The following is a 20,376-nucleotide window of genomic DNA, read 5'->3' as shown; positions in this document are numbered from 1 at the left end:
GACATCACGCTGCTTGTTGTGTCACAGCCCCTTTGGAAGCAACGGCCAAAGGGCTGGGGGCACACGGGGACACAGCTGGGAAGTCCCTCAGCCTGTGGGTGCGCCTGAGCAGTGATATTCCCAAGGAGGAGCTCACAAAGGCACCCATGGGCACCGTGACACACAATGGAAAAGCTCATCAGGCCCTCGGGTCACGCCCTTGTCCCCCTGCTCCTACCTGCTCTTGTCCACAGCATCCTGCTCATCCATCTCGTCTGCGCTGCAGGTCGCGCTGGAGTCGCTGTCGGGGTTCACCCCGGGGCCTTTACTGCCCTTATGGCTCTCCTTCTTCTCGGCCTTGGGTGTCCCCTCCGGCCCCGCCGTCCCTGCGCTGCTGACGCCGCTTTCCACCTTCTTGTCATTCCCCTTGTCCTTCTCCTGGCTCTCTTCGCTCTCCTCCTTCTTCACCTCGCTCTTGCAGGGCTCCTCGCTCACCTTCTCCTCCGGCTCCTCCGTTTTCACCACGTCCACCACCAGGTCCTCCGGCACCTTCTCCTCGGCGCTGGGTGCCTCGGGAGCCGTCTCCGGCGGGGGGCTGGCAGCAGGAGCGGGGTTGGCGGGGGCAGCAGGGGGAGCGTCGGGGGGTGTCGGAGCCTCTTCCCACTTGACTGCCGGTTCCGTGCCGGCGTCACCTCCCGGCCCGGGTGGTGCCTTGGCCCCGTTTTCGCCTCCTTCTTTGGCTTCGGGCCTCGGCGAGGGAATGCTCTCGGTGTCGGAGCTGTTATTTACTGCAGCTGAGAAAAGGGAAGAAATAAAAATAAGGATCAGCCTGAGATTCTTGCTTCCCATATCGCTGCCTCCACCCCCTCCCTTGGGAAGAGAACGCCCTCGTTCCTCTGAGGGGGAGATGATCCCGGGGCTGGGAGAACTGTGCTGGGATCCCCAGATCCAGAGCCTGCTAAACAAAGGGCTGCTCTGGGGGCCTCTCTGCTTGCCCAGCGCGCCTGTTAACCCCCAGCCAAACACAAAATCACACGCCCAAAAGCCCAAAAGCCTGGAGACTGAGTGACTGGGAAGCTGGATTTTAAGGGAAAACCCTGGCTGGTCTGTCAGGACAAGATCTGCTCCATTCTCACCCTTTAACCCATGGCACATGATCAGCTGCCCCAGACCAGGCACCTCACTTACGTCGCCTATGTCCCTGGCTCTGCCACCCCTGGAGCAGCTGGGATCATCCCAAAACACTACATGTGTTTGCTGTTATTTAAGCCACCAGTGGCAGAAGAAAGGAGGTCAGGGTCAGCGAAAGGGAAGTGCTGGCACTGCTGCAGGACAGGTTCATTATCACAAGGGAAGGATCATTCCCAGGCCTGCCACCAGTGGCTTGATGTGAGCTGGAAGCGTCCATGCACTGCTCAGAGTTAGGTGCTGCCAAGAGATTGTTTCTACAGCTGGGGAGAGGATCACTCCCTCCAAGCCTCTGCCGGACAAACATGGCCAGGGCCAGGAACACCAGGAGATTTCCACAGTCCCATCCCAGCGTGTCCCTACCAGGCAGGGCTCTCACGCTCATGCCCCAAAGGCTTCCTCACAAGCATTCCTTGACTTGCCTCTCTGCACAGGTGCTGAGCCAGCTTGCAAACGCTGGTGAGAGGAGTGCCACAGAGGGACTGTGTCCTAAGAGCTGTACATCAGGGCTCATCCACCTGTCCTCAGAGTGCAATCGTACCACACTCATCAGGAATCTCAGTCTTATCCACTCTTGCTAACAAGAAATGAGGTGAGCCAGGACAAGGCTCACAATGTTTGGCAAAACTCTTCCCGACTGCCACTTGATGCTACTCTGAATGCCATGCTGAGACATCCAACAGAGGCTCATCCCAAGTTCATCCAGGCTCTAGACTTCCTTGCATTCCCTCCAGATGCTGAATTCATAGTCTACACTGTAATTCCCACACTGAGTCCTTCCCCCTGTCCCTGGATTGACCACATGGCCCCTGAAACTGCAAGGTATTGTCTGAGCATCCCCAAATGTCACCCTGGAGCCAGCACCCATCTCCTGCATAACACCACCCTGGCACTTTACTGCCCGTCACATTTCATCCCCCTGCTCATGGCTGTTCCACAACTCTGTAGGACACCCCAGCAGCAGAACAAGAGCCGATGCTTGAAGAGTAAGGCTCAGAAGCACGTCAAGAGATCCGTCTCTAATCTCAAAATCATGTTGTTTCCTCTCAGGCACTCTTGCAAAGAGCAGTAACTACCTTTTACTTTGCTCCTGTGAGTCACGTATCACCTTGCACAAAGATTTACCTGGAATCTGCCTTGTAATGAGTCACTCACAAGGACAATTTGAAAAGATTTCCCATTTCAAGTCCCATTAACCTGGGTGCTAAGGCCAGGAACCAGTGTGGTGCCAGAGTGCTGGTTAAGTTATTAAATTACTTTGACAGAAGTCAAATGGGCATTGTTGGAAAATTGTGCACATTTTCTCTGAACTCCAAACTGCTGCGCTTTCTAAGCGATAAATAGCTGAAAATTGTCACTTTCAAGTTGTTTCCTTTCTTTGGTATGGCTGGGAGGGAGAAAAACGATGCCTTAAAAGGGAAAGAAGGAGGAAAAGCCCCACCAAGGTGCATCAGCAGCCTTGCTGGTGGGAGACCACAGATTTCCCTGCCTTTGCTCCAGTGCTGGGCTCCAGGAACTCCACTGCCCCGGAAAGAGGCAGTGCCCTGATGGGATGGGGACAGGCACACACAGACCTTGGTGGGTTCTCTCTCCTTGAGCCCATGATAAGCTCCATGAGAGCCCACAGTGGTGGCTAAGAGCATGCAGGGACCCTCCTGTGGAGCAAAACACCAAGAAATGTGATTTACAAGAGGCCCTGGGAAGCTGTGCACTCTTGGAAAGCGCACTGACGGAAATCAGAAACCAAAGGGCTCCCAAAATAGCCATCCGTCCAGACAGACACGGGAGGAGGGCAGTGATCCAGGGCACTCCTTGCAAGCGTGAAATCCAGAGGCAACCAAAACGCCACGAGTGCTGTGAGACACCGTCACCTCAGAGTTTGGGGTGACAGACCCCTTGTGAGCGCTGACATCTGCAGCCCCGGAGAGGCCGTGCGCGGTGCCTGTGCCGCAGCCGGGCAGCAAAGCCAGCAGAGCTGAGCACGTTCCCTGCCACAGCCCCCACCTGCCTCACCTTCCGCCTCCTCCGCCATCTCCTCCTCGTTGCCGCTCGTCCCCGACACCTCCATCTCCTCGTCCTCAGCCGCAGGAGGGAAGGCGGCTTCTTCGTTCTGAACAGCGGCGCCTTTTTTCTTCTTCCTCTTGGCGTTCCTTTCTTTCTCCTGAAGAAGAGGAAGAATGGTGAGAGGCAAAGCCTACAGGGAGTTACAGGGGAGAAGAGAGCACTGATCCTACCCAAAGGTCACACTGCCAGGGACCCCCTGCCCTGGGTAAACCCTCTGAGCACCAGGCTTTGGGACCAGACTCCCTGGTTGAAAGCCTGGCAGCGTGGTGCCAGCTGGCCAAAGACTTGTGACTGCTCTGCAATGGCCAGCCTGGCTCCACAGGGAGCTCCAGCCTCAGCCAGCAGTGAGCCTTTGGGGGAAGAATGGCACGGCTACATGGACCAGGGACAAGCACACAGAGGTCCCCGGTGCAGGGCTGGCAAGAGCCCAGGGGTCACACGTCTGCTCATGACACGCGTGTGACGTGTTTTGGTCCTCTGCGCATTTCCAGGCTCTACCTCCAGCTACACAAACACGCATGGCCGTGACTTGACGCTTATCTGCAGATAACGAAGCTGATGCCCCAGATACAGCCCAGCCAACATTTTCATCCACCTGCTTTCATGACCCCTTTGGCAGGTGCTGCCAAAGAACTTTGACTCCCATGCCAGGGCAGCTGTCACCGGTGGAGAGTGGGCAATCTTGGTGCAGCACAGCATCCCAAAGGTGTCCTGGCTTGCCCTGAGACAGCCCCAGCCTCCCTGGCTGGAGCACGTGCCACAGCCACGAGGGTGTGGACAGCTGCTCCCCCCTGCAGACCTAAAGGAAAAGTCTCGGCTTTGCTATTGTTTCCTGCTCTTGTTGCTTGAGTAAATATTACCAGTAGGAACAGGCTCATCATCTCCGGCTCTCCCTGCAAACCCCACAAGAGTGACGTGTGTAGGACGTTTATTTACATGGATGAAAAGATAAAGCCGTGGTGGAAACGTTAACTTTGCTGCTGGATCTCTGTGCTGGGAAGAGCTGGTCCCCCCCTTCCCCCACCCCCAACTTTTCAATCCTTTAGAAAACTTCCAGATAAAACAAACAAATACAACTGCTTTTTGCTTGGAAACGCTGCTTGCTCAAAATCTATTTTTATCAAACTGGGCAGGAGAGAGGGAAAAGAGGCACTTGAGAACGGGCTCTGTGCAGGCGCGGAGAGGCAGCGGGAGGAACGCCAGGCCCTGTGGTTCCCTTGCCCCATCCCAGCCCCGCCGGTGGTGTCCCGGTGCCGCCGGCGTTCGCGCCTCTGCCGCGGCAGCGATTCAGCTCCGCACGTTCCTGTGTGAAGCAGCAGTTCCCCATCACGCTAATGCGGTGACAAAGCGCCGACGTTACTATGGCAAAGACTTCTCTGCCTCTTACTCACGGGTCCGTGACTCAGCCGCGGGCAGGAGCGGGCTCCTCGCTGGGAATTAGCTGGGAACCAGCCTCTGCCTCAGCACCCTACTTGGCCAGAGCCTGGGGCTGGCAGCTGCTGGCAGAGCAGAGCAGCAAGTTCTGCCCAAGGGCACCTTGGGTCCCTCTCCCAGCAGACCCCACTGCTGGTATTTAGGGAAAATTATGTGAAATTCAGGCAGCAGATCCTGGCTACATCTAGAGATGTGTTCAAGGCCACCACTTTGCTTCTTATCACGCCTACCACTCCAGACTCCTTCTGCAGTCTTGCTCCTCTCTACCTTCTGCCAGGTATTTCTTGAGGATTACACTGGACTTGATGCCACTCAAGTGTTCTGACTTGAAGCCAAGACCACCGAGGACATACACTGTGCACAGCAAGGATATGGAACCCTGCACAAGGGGTCACTCCACGCCTCCTCCTCCACAATATCCTTCTGGGCCATCTCAACAAAAATGTCCTCTCCCTGCACTCACCACCTGATGTGGCAGCAGCAACCTAAACCTCTCCAAAGCCCGCTACCAACACGGAGCCACCCTCATGGGAGCCTCCCATCAGGCTCAGCCTGTCCCGACAGCAACACCAAGGCAAGTCAGACACACTCACTCCTCAGAAGCAGAGGCCACCAGACTGCACTCCTGAAGCAGTTCTGCTGTGCAAAGCCAGCATCAACCAAAAAAGCAAGGAATTAAACAAATGTTTCTCAGAGGAGGTCCACAGGACTTGGTCTCCAAGCAGGACCACCCCCAGCCCTGGGGATGACTGGCCCCTCTCTCCTGCACAAGCCAAAACAAGCCCAGCAGTCAGTAGACCAAAGTGACAATCACAGACTGATCCCAGTGAAGACAGTGCCTAATCTCCAGCCACTAACAGAAGGAGCAGCTCCGAGGACACCGTGTATCCCAATGCCCCGCTTTCCTTAAATGCCAAGATTAGCGAGTGCAGTGTGCAGAAGGTCAAGGCTAAGTGACGCTGGTGCCTGGGACGCATCCGAGCGGCGCAGCAGCGAGGCCAAGCCAAAACACACAGCAGGGCAGATAAAGTGAAGCCTCAAGGTGGCCTGACCCTGCCCCAGCAGCAACACGCTGCCTGTCCCAGGGTGCAGCCCACTGGTTCTGTGTCTGTTTCCCATCCCACACCAGCCACTGCTGCCAGCACGTCCCCACAGCTCCTCAGAGCCACCTGCACCCTCCTGAATCCTGGTTTCACACCGACCTGGAAGAGGAGGCTACAATACTAACAAGCCCCATTTGGGAAATTAATGAGATCTGCCAGTAAAGTTTACTCTCATTTAGCATGAGGAGGAAAAGCAGAGCCACTGCACTTCCCTGCACATGATCAGCTGGTGGCGGTGAGGTCAGGGAATAATCTGTGGCAAAACTAATAATCATGGCAAAACTAAGCAATGCCACACTGCTTCACCATGTGCTTCCTCCACAGAGGTCATGGCTGATACTGGCTATAGGATGAGATTTGGAGGCTCGGTTTGCTTGGGATTATATTTAGGAGTCAGGAAGGAAGGTCCATGGCAATTTAATCTCAGTTGTTCTTTTATTTTATTCAGCTTTCTGGCATCTGCTGTTGCCACAAAACAATAGAGTACAATAAATAACAGCTGAATGTTCATTGTTCTTCTCCACGACCGAATCCCACAGCCTCCAATGCTCGAAAAATAAAATGATGATGCTGATATAAACTGCAAGTGAGAGTGAGCAATTAGACTGGAGAAGTCTAGCGGCTGCCTTGGAGGGACGGATGCAGGGAAAAATGTGGTTCTGCAGAAAAACACTTCCGTGATATAATTTCTGCAACATTAGGGAGCAGAGTAAATTAATACACACCGGCTCCACTGCCAGCAAAACTGTATGATCTTATTTCAGATTCTCCCCAGTAATGAACAATGATACCTTTCAAATGTAACTTTTTATATTCAGAGGGCTTGATGCACATTTCACAGATTATTTCATTCCAGCCTTTATATGGGTCTGGGGGTCTTTTATATAGTTTGTTTGCTTTGTTTCTAAAAACAATTCGGTGAAACATGGGAACACAGGAGTGTCTCTGTGCATAGAGAATTAATAAAAAAGAATCGCCGATGTCTTCTCTTTCTCTCATTCCTATAGACTGACTAGGATATTAAATTCCTGGGTGAGTCATTGAATGTTTTCCTGTCTTTCTTTTTACTCTTGCTGTAATAGCTTGCTTGGAAAGATTCCTGCATTGAACATTGTCCTTTGCATTTTCAAAGCACCCCTTGGGGGTTTAGCCATGTGAATTTTATTAGCCAGAAACTGGGAACCCCAGGATACTCTACAAATGAAATAATTATAATCTTTAGTGTCTCTAAGCAATCCAAGCTATCTCCAGAACACCAAACAAGCCCCACTACATTCACACCCTGCACCACATGCCAGGAAAGAAGCAGCATTAGCCCCATCTGAAGGGGAAACTGAGGCACGGAGAGGTGTGCACATCTGCTTGCAGTCCTGCAAAAAACCTCTTTCAGAGCCAGGCTTTCATCACGTTGTCCTAAATCCCTGATTTTCTTTGGGGCAAACCAAGGCAATTTACTGCAGGTAACTGCAGCACCTGCAAGGCACAGACCCTGCAGCCCAGCCTGGCTCTCTGCTCACAGGGGTGGAACAGCACAATCTCACCAGAGACAAACTATTTGCACAGCCATCAGAACTTGCATCCTGGCCAACAAACCACAGCCCCGCTCCTCCTCCTGCTCCTTATCTCCCCACGTACCAGCCACGCTCCAGACACACAGGCATCTCCCACACAGCAGCTCTGCCTCATCCAGACCTCCCAGGGACAGATGGGTGGACAGCTCTTTCCCTTTGCCACTCCACAGTCCCCAGGGCTTCCCCCAACATGATAAAGGCTCCCCTTGGCTGAGGGAAGCATCCAAGCACTTGCTAGGAAATACCCACAGTGCCCAAAGCAGGCTGGGACAGGGCTCTCACCATTTTCAGTTTGTGCTGCTGTAGGATCTCGTCCAAGTTCTGCCTCTTCTTGTAGTTGAAGTAGAAGTTTTTGCACTGTGACACAGTCTTGGAGCCCACCATCCTGGCAATGGCCGACCAGTTCCGCCCATGCTCAAGGAGACCTGCAGTTGGAGGAGGCAGAGGGGAGAAAGGTTTAACACCAGATACACTCACACAAGGGCAGCATTATCCACACAGGACGGGAAACCTCCTCCGTGCCAGCCAAACTACACAGGAACAATAAGGTCACTAGCACCTGTCTGAATGGCTTCGAGGCCAGGGGATGACCTATGAGAGCCTGTTTTTCTTTCCAAAGGGGAAAAAAGGCACTATGCTGACGGTGTCTGGAATAAAATACATCCCACAGCCATGTCTCGGCAGTCACGAGGACGAGCGGTGCTCCCTTTCCTTTGGGACAGCTGCAGCAGGTGTTGGCACGCCCAGGAGAACTTGGGACAGCTGCTCTCAGCCCCTAACATGAAGCAAAGGCTCTTCCCACCCTCCTGTGCCCAGTGACGATTTCAGGAGGGGTGGCAAGGCACACAGCCCTGTTAGGGAAGGGGAGGGAAGCCCAGGCAGGTAAGCCCAGGTGATGTCCCTGGCTGGGAAGAGGCGTGCCAGGGGATTAGTGCTGATCACAGGCTCATGAGCAAAAGCAGCTTCCCAGGTCAGGCATCACGCCAAGGGCTGGCAATCCTGGCCAGATGGTGCCACTCAAACACGGGGCAAACCCAGCAGGGTGGAGGAGGATGAGGAGGAGGAAGGAGACAGTCAGCACCCCGTGTCCTTGCCATCTCTGTGGGGGTATCTGGGCACTCCTGGTCCTGCAGATGGAGGTAGGAGTTACAACCACAGCTCAGGGATGGGAGCAGTGGTACCCCAGGCTCCTGGAGGTGACCTGTGAAAGAACCATCCAGGCTTTCTGGGAAGTAACACCTCGCTGCCTGCATTTATTCTTGCTGTGTGGCTGGTCCTTCATGTGGCGTCTTGTGGGGCTGGAGCTGCCACCAGCCTGCAGGACACTGCCAGCCCAGCTTGCTCCTCACTGCCCATGTGATGCCACTATCGGGACAACAGTTCCCCAGTCCTTCCCTACACCTTGTGAGGGCACAGGATGCAGAGTCTGTAAGTGCAGAGTTACCACACTGCCACAGAAAGGTAACTTCAAGATGAAAGCCAGCAGGGAATGAACGTGCTAACAACATCTTTCTCCTTTGCTGGGGGACTTTCTGCCCAGAGGCCAGCAGCCACAGAGCCCTGTGTGGCTGGGAGTAGGCACTGACCACTGGCTCCATATCCAAGCCCCTCCCTGGCTGCTCGGACACCACAGGGCTTGGGACCACGGCGAGTCCCACACTGGGGCTCTTGGCACGGCTCTGTTCGTGCCTGGGAATGTGGCAGCTGTGCCCCAGACCTGCTGCCAGCCTCCTGCCAAGCTGCTGCCATGTGTCAGCCCTGCCCTAAAGTGCCAGCCCAACAGCAAAGCCCAGGGGACGGGCTGATCTCAGCACAGCCACCCGCAACCGGGCCCAAAGGACGCGCCCGCAGCCGGGATCTGTTCTGTGAGTCCGTGCAAGGGGAGGGCACGGTGTGAGGGCTGAGGGCATGGCTGCATTGAGTAGATGGCACCCTGTACCCCCAGAGAGATGAAATCCCCCTCCCTGCTTCCCAGGTCCTGCAGAAAACCAGCAGCACCCAGCGCAGCAGGAGTTAACATCCAGCTGGTGCCTGTATCCTGCCCGTCCCAGCACCAGGCTTATCAAATTGCATGGACGAGGCATCACATGCACTGAGCACCAGAAAGGCCCTGGCAAGCCAAGAAACAAGTTTGAGCTTTAACTCTGCAACTCCCAGCCTCGCTCAGCCAAACCCACGACCTCTGTCACCCTGCTGACGGGCTGGGACTTCTTAAAAAAATGATTTAAAAAAGATCACATCCGGCCACCGATCCTGAGGCAATGAGTGGGGCAGGAGTCCTCCCCCTGCCGTTGCTGAATGCCACAGGGGAAAACAGGACAGTCCTCAGTGTCACAACCTCATCCCCTCTGACACAACCCACTGCTGCCGTCCAAAGCAAACAAGCAGCTCTGTCCCTCTGCTCATCACCACACTGGTGGCCCAGCACCAAGTGTGACAGCCGGGCCAAGGCTGATTGTGTGCCCCGGGCAAAGCTGAAATGAAGACACTGGCAGCGGTGTGGATGTGCCATGAGCACGGGTGCTTTGGCAGGAAAGATGCCGGGAAGCAGGACCTGGCACGGCAGAGCTCGGGGCTGGGGATGTGATGGATGTCAGCGTGAGTGGTCCCCAGCGTGGTGTGACCTTTACCAGCCACAGGCAATGCCAGCTCCTGGCTGTCCTTCTGCCTGCCCAGGCTGGCTGTGCCCCTCCTCACCGGGGCACTGCTGAAGGAGCCTGCAGCTGACCGGGCAGGCGGCATTGCCTGGGAGGAGGAGGAGGAGGAGGAGGCTGCCTGCAGCCCCTGCCCGCGGGACCAGCAGGGAGCCCCACCACTCTTCTTCTACATGAAACCAGAGCAAACAGCAACACCTGCTTCCCACGCTGTAGTAATCTGCACACTCGGGAGGGACCAGCCGAGACACCCCCGGACGTGCCGGTGAGCTCCAGGCACCCCATCTCCATGAGCTCCTTCAGCAGAGCCACCCCAGAGCCTGCTCCCCCTGCCCCACGCTCCCCGGCACTCCAGCCCAGCACGGCAGCACCAGCCCTTCGTTCCGTATCGCAACTGAAACTATGACTAACCGAGTTATCAGATCCTCAGGAAGGCTGAGCTCCTCGGCTCGGGGCGGGGGCTCCGGACGCAGGGTCTGCCGCAGGCACGCAGCCACACACAGCCTTGAGGTTAACCCCATCCTTCAGACCCCAACACCCGACTTACGTGCTCCGGAGGGCAGGGAGCACACCTGGAGTGTGCAGCGGGTGGGCTGGGAAGGACACGGCTGTCAGGGCACTTCTTCAAAGCCCCCCCGGGCACGGCAGCCCGCGGCAAAGCGCTGCGAGTGCTCCGCTCACACCCTCCCCACGCATTTCGCTTTCGCTCCCTCGCAGCAGCCGGAGACAGAGAAGAAAGCAAAGCCGGTTCCTTAAATCCTGGGGGCGAGAGGATTTCAGAGCCATGGGCGGCCGGGAGCGGCGAGCAAACGAGCACCGAGGCTGGAAAGCAGGTCACAGGCGGCAGACTCCTGACCCCAATGGCAGAAGTTGGTGGGAACACATGCTCCGGCCCCAGCGCTCTTCCCTTCGGAGCGAACAGCGCTCTCCGCTCTCCTCCTGCTCGCTCTCCGGAGCGTTCCAGCCGGCTGCAGCCGCGCTTCTTAAGGTGGATGGAAGCGCCGCCAGTATTTTCTCCCCTACCTCATCTCCTTGCTCAGCAGCTCGGGGCTATAGGGAGACTGTGCAGTTTCAGGAGATGCCCGACGTTGCCAAAAAATAATAATAATTAAAAAAAAAAAAAAAAAAAAAAAAAAAAAAAAAAAAAGGCAGGAGGAAAGCGAAGGGGCGGGAGCGCGGCAGCTCCGCTCCTGCCAGCCCGGGGACGGGGAGCCGGTGCTGTCGGTATGTGGCGGAGCAGCGAGCAAGCTCTAATCTGTTCCTCTGGCTGACCCGGGGCTCGTTGCATCTGAATGTGACCTCTAGACAGAGCATTAATAACGAACGTGGCGCTGACCCAAGCTGACAAGGGGTGCGGCGCTTGGCACCCGCTCCCGCCCTCCCTCGCTCACTTTCTGTCTCCCTCGCTCTCGGCTGAATGTCAGCGGCAGGGGGAGGGATCCAGGAAAACAAAGCTTGGCTAATAGTTTTCTCCGCTCTCAAGTGAATCAAAGGCGCTTTTCTTTGGGGACGTGCGCGCCGGCGAGCCCAGTGCCGCACCGACGGGGTGCCGCGGAGCCTCGGGACACCTCAGCCCTGCAGCTGCTGCCCTGGCACAGGAGGGATGCGGAGAGCTTTGGCACCGGTGCCGTAATGGGCAGACCGAGGCCTCTGCTCCCGTACGGCGAGAGGAGGCTGGAAGGAAGAGGAGCTCGGAGAACGGGGTGCTGCGCTCAGCATCTCGGGGAGCTGAGAAGAAAGGCGGAGGGGCAGCGCGGCAGGCGAGGGCTGGGGGCTCGCACCCCCTCGGCTCTCTGCAGCTCGGGTTTTTACCAGAGACATTCCAAGGCTCTCTGGCGCGGCTGCCCAGCTCCACCCTGGGCTTGGTGAGGGAGGAGAGAGCCCGTAAAAGGGTCCCTTAATGGGAGCTCACGTGGATTACCAGACCAAGGTTATAGGGGAAAAAACTAAGTGATACCATTCCCTACGCCTGACGGTACCTGGTATGATCCTTCAGTACCTCTTGTGCCCACACACCCTCTTGGGAGCGAACATGGAGGCAGCTCTGGCTACGGCACAGCCAAAATGTGCCGCAATCCTATTCTGGAGAAAGACCAGCCCTATGGAGTCAGCGACACCACCCAAGGCATCCCGAAAGCGCGGTCAGCATCGCCTTCCCTCACTAACCTCGGGCTGGTTTGCAGAGGTTCAGAGAAGGTGAGTAACTTCTCCAGGGCCATGGATCAGTGGGTGGCAGAGCCAGGTGCACGCCAGGCTCCTGATGCTGTGCCAAGGGAAGCAGCGAGGATGGTGCGTGGGGGGCGAGCCCACATCCCCGCAGGTGCTGGGGGGTTGCCGGAGGGACCATGGCACAGGCAGCTGGCTCGGTGTGCTCTTGCTACCGTGGTGGGTGATGCCCTTCTTTCCTTCCTTCCTTCCTTCCTTGGTGAGTGATGCCCTTCCTTCCTTCAGGTGATGCTGGCACCAGCCTGCCGTGCTCCCAGTGGACCTCTCGTTTGGTGACGGGACACAAGCACACCTTTGATGTCCCACAGCTCCAAGGGAGCTTGCAGCTGAACTTCCCAGCACCTTTCACACCCATCACGCTGCTCCTCTGCAGGAAGGCAGTGTCACTAAACAAGGTGTGGGTACCTGACCAGCAAGGGTTGGGACCCCCGACCAGCTCAGCTCTAGTGCAATGTCCCATCTCTGCTGGCCCTGGCTGGGGACCCTCAGCTCCCAGGTCTCACCCTTGAAATGGATAATTCCTATACCACTGCATCCACCTGCTGCAAAACCTTGAGCCTTGTGCTCTGATCACAGACCCACCTGGTTTTACTACTCCTGCCACAGACTTTATTTTTTGCTGTGTGCTATGCTTTGACACGAGGGGACAGGAAGTCCCCCTGAGGATGCCTGCTCCTGGAGATGTGCCATCCCCTCTGGTCCAGCATGGCAGTGAGTACATGTGGAGCAGCCACTGCTGGCAGGCCCAGCTCTCTTCTTTCACCTGGTTCAGATACTATTCCCGCTCCCTTATTGTTGAAAAAATAATACTCAAAATTAAAATGTAGGCAGCAAATTATAGTAATTACCCAGCAGTTCCTCCTGACAGGCCTTTTGTATTCCATTCACTGACACTCACTAAGCAAATCCTCACAGTTTGCTCCTACACACTCGAGAAACATTCAGCCAGTGGTGGCAGAAAGTGCAGCTCTGGGGGCACGGTGGGCACCACAGGCATGATCCTGGGGGTAACACCTTGGCTGAAAGGCAGCCTGGGATGGCAGGGATGGGACTGCAGTCAGCCACAGCCTCATTCAGGGCTAGTGTGGCTAATTTACGCCTTGGACACAGTTGTGACTTCCTGGCACCCAATCTGCCCCATCCTGATAATTTTTACCACATCACTTTGTACAGAGTTCACGACAAACACCAGGCACACTCGGACTCTGGCTGTGGACACTGGGATAGCCAGGCTGGGCTCTCCTTGCTCTGAGCTGCCCTTGCACCCTGCCTGGATAGAGAACACCTGAGTGGGAGACCCCAAGGTACATCCCACCCAGAAGGACAACACGCAGTGATGGGCACAGGCTGCAAACCCGTTTCTCCAACCCACTTTTACTGCTATCAGCAGGTTTTTACAGCTGTAAATGCCTCCGATGGGAGAAGGGAAGGCTCCAACATGAGCACAGGGGAGACAAAGGCAGGAAGGTATGGAGCTGCCAGCTCCCCAACATCAACCAGCCAGCTCCTGCATTTCAAAGGTGATGCAAGGTGGATGATTTTATTTTAGTTTTGTGAACAGAATGGGACTGGGGGAAAAATGGTTCAGAGGTCAGTCCAAAACTCAGAAGAATTGTTGGCAACACTGAGAACTAGTGTTCAAAAGAGTGCCTTCGGTATCCAAGGGAATATTTTATATCTACCCAAAAGGAACTACATAGGAGTTTTCATGGGTTATTTAACTCTCTGTCATCAGTGTTTTACATTCGTGCCCAACCCTCCTCTGCCTCATCACGCTGACTCCATCCCGTGGCCTCTCTGTGTCCTCAGCGTGGGAAAAGGCATGAAGAGCCCCAGGCTGGCTGTGCCCTGAGGACAAGGAGTGCAGAGCCTGGGCAAGGCACGGGAGGACCTCAGCAAGAACCTGCCACTTCCACCTGCCTCTTTTCAAAGAACAAAACCACTTGTTAGACACCACGGGAAAACCCCGAGCTGGGCGAGAACAGGTACCAGACTTTAAAGACTAACAAAGGTCATGTCGAAACCTCCCGGTTCATCGAGTTCAGCTCCAGGGCGGCTCTGGCTGCCCTGAAGCTCTGGCACCAGTGGTGACACTTGGTGGAGGGGCTGGGGGGACAATAAACACAGCCATCACTGAGGCTGGTGCTCACGGACCCCCTTCCAGCCTACCCTGAACTCCTGCCTGTGTGGGCTCATCCAGCAGGTTCCCCAAAGGCAGGAACTGCCTCAATATTGCCTTTTGAAGAGCAGCCCCATCCTGGCTGCTGAATGCCTCTGCACCTTGCCCTGCAGCAGAACAGTGGGTGCTGCCTGCTTCCCAGCTTGGGAAGGGAACGGGGAAATCCTTGAGCCAGCTCTGGTTAAATCAAAACCTCCTGCTGTAAGGATCACAGCCATGGTGCAAGGAGATAATATCAGAAAAACACATTCCCCCACCGTTATCCCACCAATCTCTGCACATTTTGACAGACTACTGAATCAAAGTTTATTGCATAATGAAAAGTGTCATTAAGCAAGAACTCTCCTCTTGCTGGGTTTTTGTTCCCCTATTTAAGTTTAGTAACATGGTACTCCCCTTCACTGTCTCCCCTGGCAGACACAATCCTGCCTTCTCCTGATTGGAAACTCCCTATGCAGCTCTGTGACTGTGGAGAGAGCAGGCAGCTCTGCTCTCTGTCCCAGGGCTGTTTTCTCTCACCTCTCTGAACACAAATGACACGGAGTTTCAGCATGCCACACACAAGAAACCCAGGGGTGGACAGCAGGGCTGGGCTGGTCTGCTGGTTGGCAAGTGCTAGGAGCAGAGGTCACCGACCATCCCCGCCTGCCAAAATACCCTGGGGTGCTAGGGCTGACCTTCCCTGGGACTCACATCATGCTGAGCTCCCTGAACACCCAGCTATGGGCTCTTACTGGTACCAGTATGGAGGAGGGTGCCTTGGGTGGCCAAGTCCTTGTGGTGAGGACTCTCTGAGCCCTGAGCAGGCCACCACCCCCTCTGCCCCTGCCCAGCCATGCTGGCAGAAGCCCTGCCACCACCTCCTCCAGCCTCTGAGGTTACCTCCGGAGTTTCACAGTTGCTGTGAGTCGGAAACCCCCACCACACAGCTCCCTGGAAATGCCAGACACACACAGTTCGAAGCATTAAAGCGGCTGCTTCCTGGCAGAGGGGAATTTGGCTTTTCTGTAGAAGTCTGGTGTTGCAATCTCAGTTTCCCAGGTTTTAACGATGGGAGAAACAATCAGCCATTGGGCTTTACACCAGCAAATCTCCCTGCCTCCTCCTGGCCCCTGGGCTGGAATAGTGCTACATGCTCCCACGCTTCATCCTTCCTTCACACAGGCTTTGGCAGCTGGTGTTGAGACTCCTTAAGCACACCTCCAGCATCAAACATAAAACAAGAGGCACTTTTTAACAACCAGATGCTGATCTCCAAAATAAGGCAGTGCTCGGAAAAGATCCCTCCAACGACCCTCCCCTGCCAGCATCTGCTCACCCCATTAGCTGGCCCCAGGCCAGTTTGCTTGATTAAAGTCTATCTATTAAGTTTTGTGACTATAGAGAGCCCCGTTCAGCCCTGCACAGGATTGGCACTGGGTTGTAAAAGAGGGTTGGAACGGCTTAAAGGCGAGCGAGCCAAACACTTTGGGATATTCACAGGCAAAGTAATCCAAGTCCACAGCTCCCATCGGCACCTGGGCAGCCGGCGCTCCAGAACATGCAATCACCATCCCAGCAGCAGGTGCATTTTCCAAGCTGAGCCGAACCTGCTAACACGCCTATTTGCCTCTGCCATCCCCGAACGGCGCTCATTTCCATTTTAATTTCCCATTTACAATCCTCTCCGGGCCAGCAGAGTCGGCAGCAACGCAAGCGGGATGAACGGGCTGGGGACGTGAGCTCGACAGCCCATCAACAGGACGTGACTTTGGCAAAAAATTAAAGCAGTGAAAGAGCTGGCGCAGGAGTGGCACGAGGAGGGGAAGTGGCAAGAAGGGCTGTGCTACACTCAGCACTTTTTAAAAACGGTCTCAGCAAAGGCTCTGAATCAGCTCCAGGATGTAAAGTCACCCCACGCTGCCTGCAGCCCTGACTCTCCAGAGCTCCCCCAACACGTGCCTGAGGAGTGCTGGGGTTCACCGTCCTCTCCCTGAATCCCCAAGCTGCCACACTCTCCGTGTGCCTGGAACACATCACACCAAGGCCATAAAGCTCCGAACAGTGGGGTGAAACTACACCTCACGCTACAGGCGCCAGCAGCTCCAACACTGCAATGGACAATGTGTCTTCTCCGTTTCCTACAGCCAACTCCTGCCTCCTGGGACACGCACGGCTCCAGCCACAGCCCAGGCATCCCTGGTGTTGGCACAGCTCCTGGGGCTGGAGAAGCTGAGCAAACTCCCTGCACCATTCCCTGCCTTCTCCACACCCTCTCTGAGGTGTGCTGGGAACAAACCAACAGCAGGACAGGCAGGATCCGGCCCCACAGCTCAGGACCCACCACACTGCACCAAAGCCAGCAGTCAGATGCCTTCCATCCCCAATGGCTGGGTTAGCTCCAGCACAGTTGATAAAAGAAAGGAAATGAGTGTCTCACCCTTTTTAGCCGTCTCCATCTCCTCCTCGGTCCAGCGAGAGCTTTCATTCATTTCCAGGGAAGCTGGGATGGAAGAAATAAAGAGAGCAGTCAGCTGTGAGCAGGAGTCAGCAAGCCCAGTGAGCTCAGAGGAGGTGTCCCAGCACCCAAACCCCGTCCCATGCCCTGCTCCCTGGAGGCATGACAAAACCCATGCAGTGCAGAAGTGCTCCCACAAGGAAGGCTGGCACGGTGCTGGCCCGTAAGGATTTTCCACACCTCGGTACCCCACACACAACATCCCCTCGGGATGCACCCCAGTGATGCAAAACTTCCACTTTGGGCCTGCAAGCAAAGCCAGATGGCTCGAGAGCAGCAGATTTCCTGCTGATGGTGCCTGGCCCAACAACAGGTACCTAAGATGGAGCTGGCTGTGGCTGTGTGCTTTGGAGGAGGCAGACGCAGGGTGGGACCGTCAGAGACGGAGAAACAGCGTCACCTCAGTGGTGACTTTGGCCGACTGCATCTGTCACGGGTGTTGGCCGTGTGACCGCGGGCTCCCTCTGTGCCATCACCGGGCTCTTGGACAACACCTCCCAGCCACTTCCAGCAGCAGTGGGGGCCTGTCTGGAGCAGTGCCCATTGAAAGAGCCATGCTGCTCCAGCCAGGAGGCTGATAGGGGAATCAGCATCTGATGCTGCCTCTCTCCCCAGCTCCAAGCAGGTGCTGGGCACACCGAGGTCCTGCATAAAGCCCTCACTATGCACCAGTCCTGCTGGCAGCCTGGCACAGAGCAAACCCTACAATAACAAACTGGGGTGTGAGTCAGAGACAAAAAACAACTCGGTAAGGAAACAGATTTCCGGCTCAGGCTGCCAAGGGGTTATTACTCTAAACAACAGGCAAAGCATTATTTCAACAGTGATGAGAGATGTTTTGACAGTGTCCTTTCAAAATGGAAAACAGGCTGATAGGTTCAGGATAAAGAATACAGGCAAGGAGAGAAGGAAGGATCCTCCAAGAAGCTCTACAAGAAGCTGAGACCCTGTGGGAGGACAGCACGGGTTCCAATACCCACAGCACTGGGCAGAAGAAACTCCTTCAGAGCCAGCTGAGCACGACTGCAGGTGTCACCTCCCGGAAGACAGCACAGGTCACTGCCTCCCCCAGCACCGTGTCGCCCCTGGGACACCGGCCAAGAGGGAGGGAAATCGATACCTCACCGCTTCCCCCTGGCAGCAGGCAGAGCCGGGGCCACAACGCTCGTTTACGTAAAAGCGAGTGTCCCCAACGCTGTGCAGGCCCTTGGCTCAGCTGGGGGTGCCTGTTTTTGTATGGCACAGAAATGTCACAGAAACGGCCCGTTTGGTTTGATTAATGGCATCGCCTGAGGTTGCGCAGTTATGAAACAGATGCCTACGGGGAGCTCCGGCACGCTGCAGTTAAACCACAATACGGTTTTGTGCTGTTTTTTAATGTTCAATTGGTATTTAAAATGCAATAACTTTCTTAGCCAACCTAAATTAAAGCGCTATTGGAGAGACATAAACTGAAATCAATTGCTCAGATATGTCACTGGAATTGATCCATTCCTTTTTCCCGATTTAACATGGTCTAAAGGCTTTCCTCTGTGTTTGCAGTGAAGTTCATCAAGGACTGAGAGATACCAGGATAAAAAAAATCCCATCTAAGTTACTGGCATTATCTGCTGCTTCTCTGCAGCACTGCTGAACAAGTTGGAGGGAGAGAGCAGGGCTCCGTTGTGCTGGGGACTATTTATATCGCCTGTATGAAAACAGAGCGCTCGCAATCAAGGCTTCAGCCAGTTGTCAGCAGAGAACAGGGAGGCGAAACACCTCCGCGTGATTTATAGCACATGGAACAGCACAAGCAAGAAACTGCAGAGCAAGGAAACCGAGAGGAGTCACCCTGCTTTTATTTTTACCTGCCTTAGGTAGCACAGCAATAATTTTGCACTTTGACGGGGAAGAAAATATAGGAATATCAGCCAAATTCCTTGATGCATTGGCTTGTGGAAATCAATACATGAGCCCGCTCCCTGGGGTGGCAACTACTGATGCTGCAGATGCCAGAGGCAGACGTGCCCAGTGTGGGGCTGTGGATGCTGCCATGAATTCCCATCTAGCCCAAAGCCAGCATGGCACAGCTATGGCTGGTGCAGTGCCTGGATGCCACGGTATGGGCAGCACCCTTTGCTGCATCAGGCATGGATGGAAATGGACCAGCCCAAGGCCAAGGCCATGGAGCAGAACCCACAAGCTGCAGCTGCTCAGGCTCCAGACAAATTTGAAAACAGAGCAGGTAGCAGAAGTGGCAGAGACCCAGGCAAGCCTGGGAGGGCAGAGCAGGGTCCCGTGCAGAGGTCGAGGGGATGAGGAAGCCGGAGTAGCCACAAAGGGGACCTGCTCCAAGTGCAGGAGGGACACAAGCCTTGCCAAAGCACTGCTAAAACTGAAGGCTTCTCTTTTTGTCTTTTGCAACACTTTCCCTCTGAGGCCATAAAACCCATTAACACTCAGCCAGGACAGCCCAGGCTTGCAAATTCCCCCACTTATCCTGGTGAATAATTAACGCAATAGAGAGAAACACCATTGCTACTCCCCAGAAAGAAGGATTTCACAAAGGAAACCCCTCTTCTGCCAGCGGTCAGCAGAGCAGGGCGAGTCCCATCCCAGCACAATGGATACCCCCAAAAGCCCAGCCCAGGGCAGGGTTCCCTTGTCCTGTGCCACGTACCCAGCTCAGCGCTCTGCTGCGGCGTTGCTGCCTCCTCGTTGTTGGCCTCGTTGGCCATGGAGCGGGTGATGCGGCCCTTGCGCCGGCCCTGGCTGTTGGCGGTTTTGCGACCTTTGGAGGTGACCGTTTCTTTCTCATCGTTGTCTTCTCCAGATGTGTCGTCGTTCTTGTCCCTGTGAAAACAGGGAGAGAAGGGAAAGGAAAATTAAAATAAATAATGTTGTTTGGTTGGTCCGGTTTTTAGGTCAAGCAATTATTTCTCTGCACGTGTTTGGGGATTTTTCTTTTTGTTGTTGGTTTTTTAGGGGGGCAGGTCTGCAGTGTTTTTGCAGACGCAGGCTCTTTTCCCGGCTGGGATTGGCGGTGGGGTGATTTGCGGTGGGGTTTTCTTTCTGCAGCTGGCTGCAGCTCCACCACCAAGTGCACGCAGAGACCTGACGGAGACAGGTTTAATACCAGACCATTCAAATTCATCCCTGCCTCCTCCTCATTTATCTTCCTGAAAGGGACCTGCTGGTAAATGTCTTTGCAGCCTAGATATAATGAAGCCAGATGTTCTTTTAAACCAAGTATTAAGCCCATTACAGATAGCGAGCGGTCTGCGTGCCAACCTTCCCCTGCCACGGCGCTGATGCTCGGTGTGAGGGAGGCAGGGCTGGCTGGAGCTCCTCATCTGGGAGCGCTCACGTTGACATCAATAACACTAAAGGTGAAGTGCCGCGCTCCGCTGCGCCCGGATTGCTCCTCCAGCTCCCGGAGGCTCTCGTAACAACAAAACAGGCTGGAGGATCACAGGAGCTTTGCAGATTGATTGGGTTGATA

At 55.1% G+C, this 20,376-nt stretch overlaps 1 protein-coding gene and 1 long non-coding RNA gene across 24 annotated transcripts in view; one reads left to right on the top strand and one right to left on the bottom strand.

Moving 5' to 3' along the window:
- Positions 1-20,376, bottom strand: part of NCOR2 (nuclear receptor corepressor 2) — a 225,541-nt gene that overhangs the window by 35,891 nt on the left and 169,274 nt on the right. For all 23 annotated transcript variants that reach the window (XM_086855208.1, XM_086855219.1, XM_086855225.1 and 20 more), the window contains 5 exons: positions 19,555-19,727; positions 16,818-16,880; positions 7,622-7,764; positions 3,181-3,328; positions 218-773 (listed from right to left, as the gene is read on the bottom strand). In XM_086855208.1, coding sequence (XP_086711334.1) covers positions 218-773; positions 3,181-3,328; positions 7,622-7,764; positions 16,818-16,880; positions 19,555-19,727 — 1,083 coding nt within the window. The remainder of the gene's footprint in view (positions 1-217; positions 774-3,180; positions 3,329-7,621; positions 7,765-16,817; positions 16,881-19,554; positions 19,728-20,376) is intronic.
- On the top strand, positions 11,458-19,793 carry LOC111936351 (uncharacterized). The gene is made up of 2 exons (XR_002868115.2): positions 11,458-12,189; positions 12,445-19,793. It is a non-coding gene; the product is annotated as an uncharacterized LOC111936351 (long non-coding RNA).

The sequence above is a fragment of the Cyanistes caeruleus genome, chromosome 18 (genome assembly GCF_971803275.1).
Source record: "Cyanistes caeruleus chromosome 18, bCyaCae1.hap1.1, whole genome shotgun sequence".
Classification (NCBI taxonomy): domain Eukaryota; kingdom Metazoa; phylum Chordata; class Aves; order Passeriformes; family Paridae; genus Cyanistes; species Cyanistes caeruleus.
Note: the sequence above shows the minus strand (reverse complement) of the source record. Positions and strands in the feature narration are given on the sequence as shown.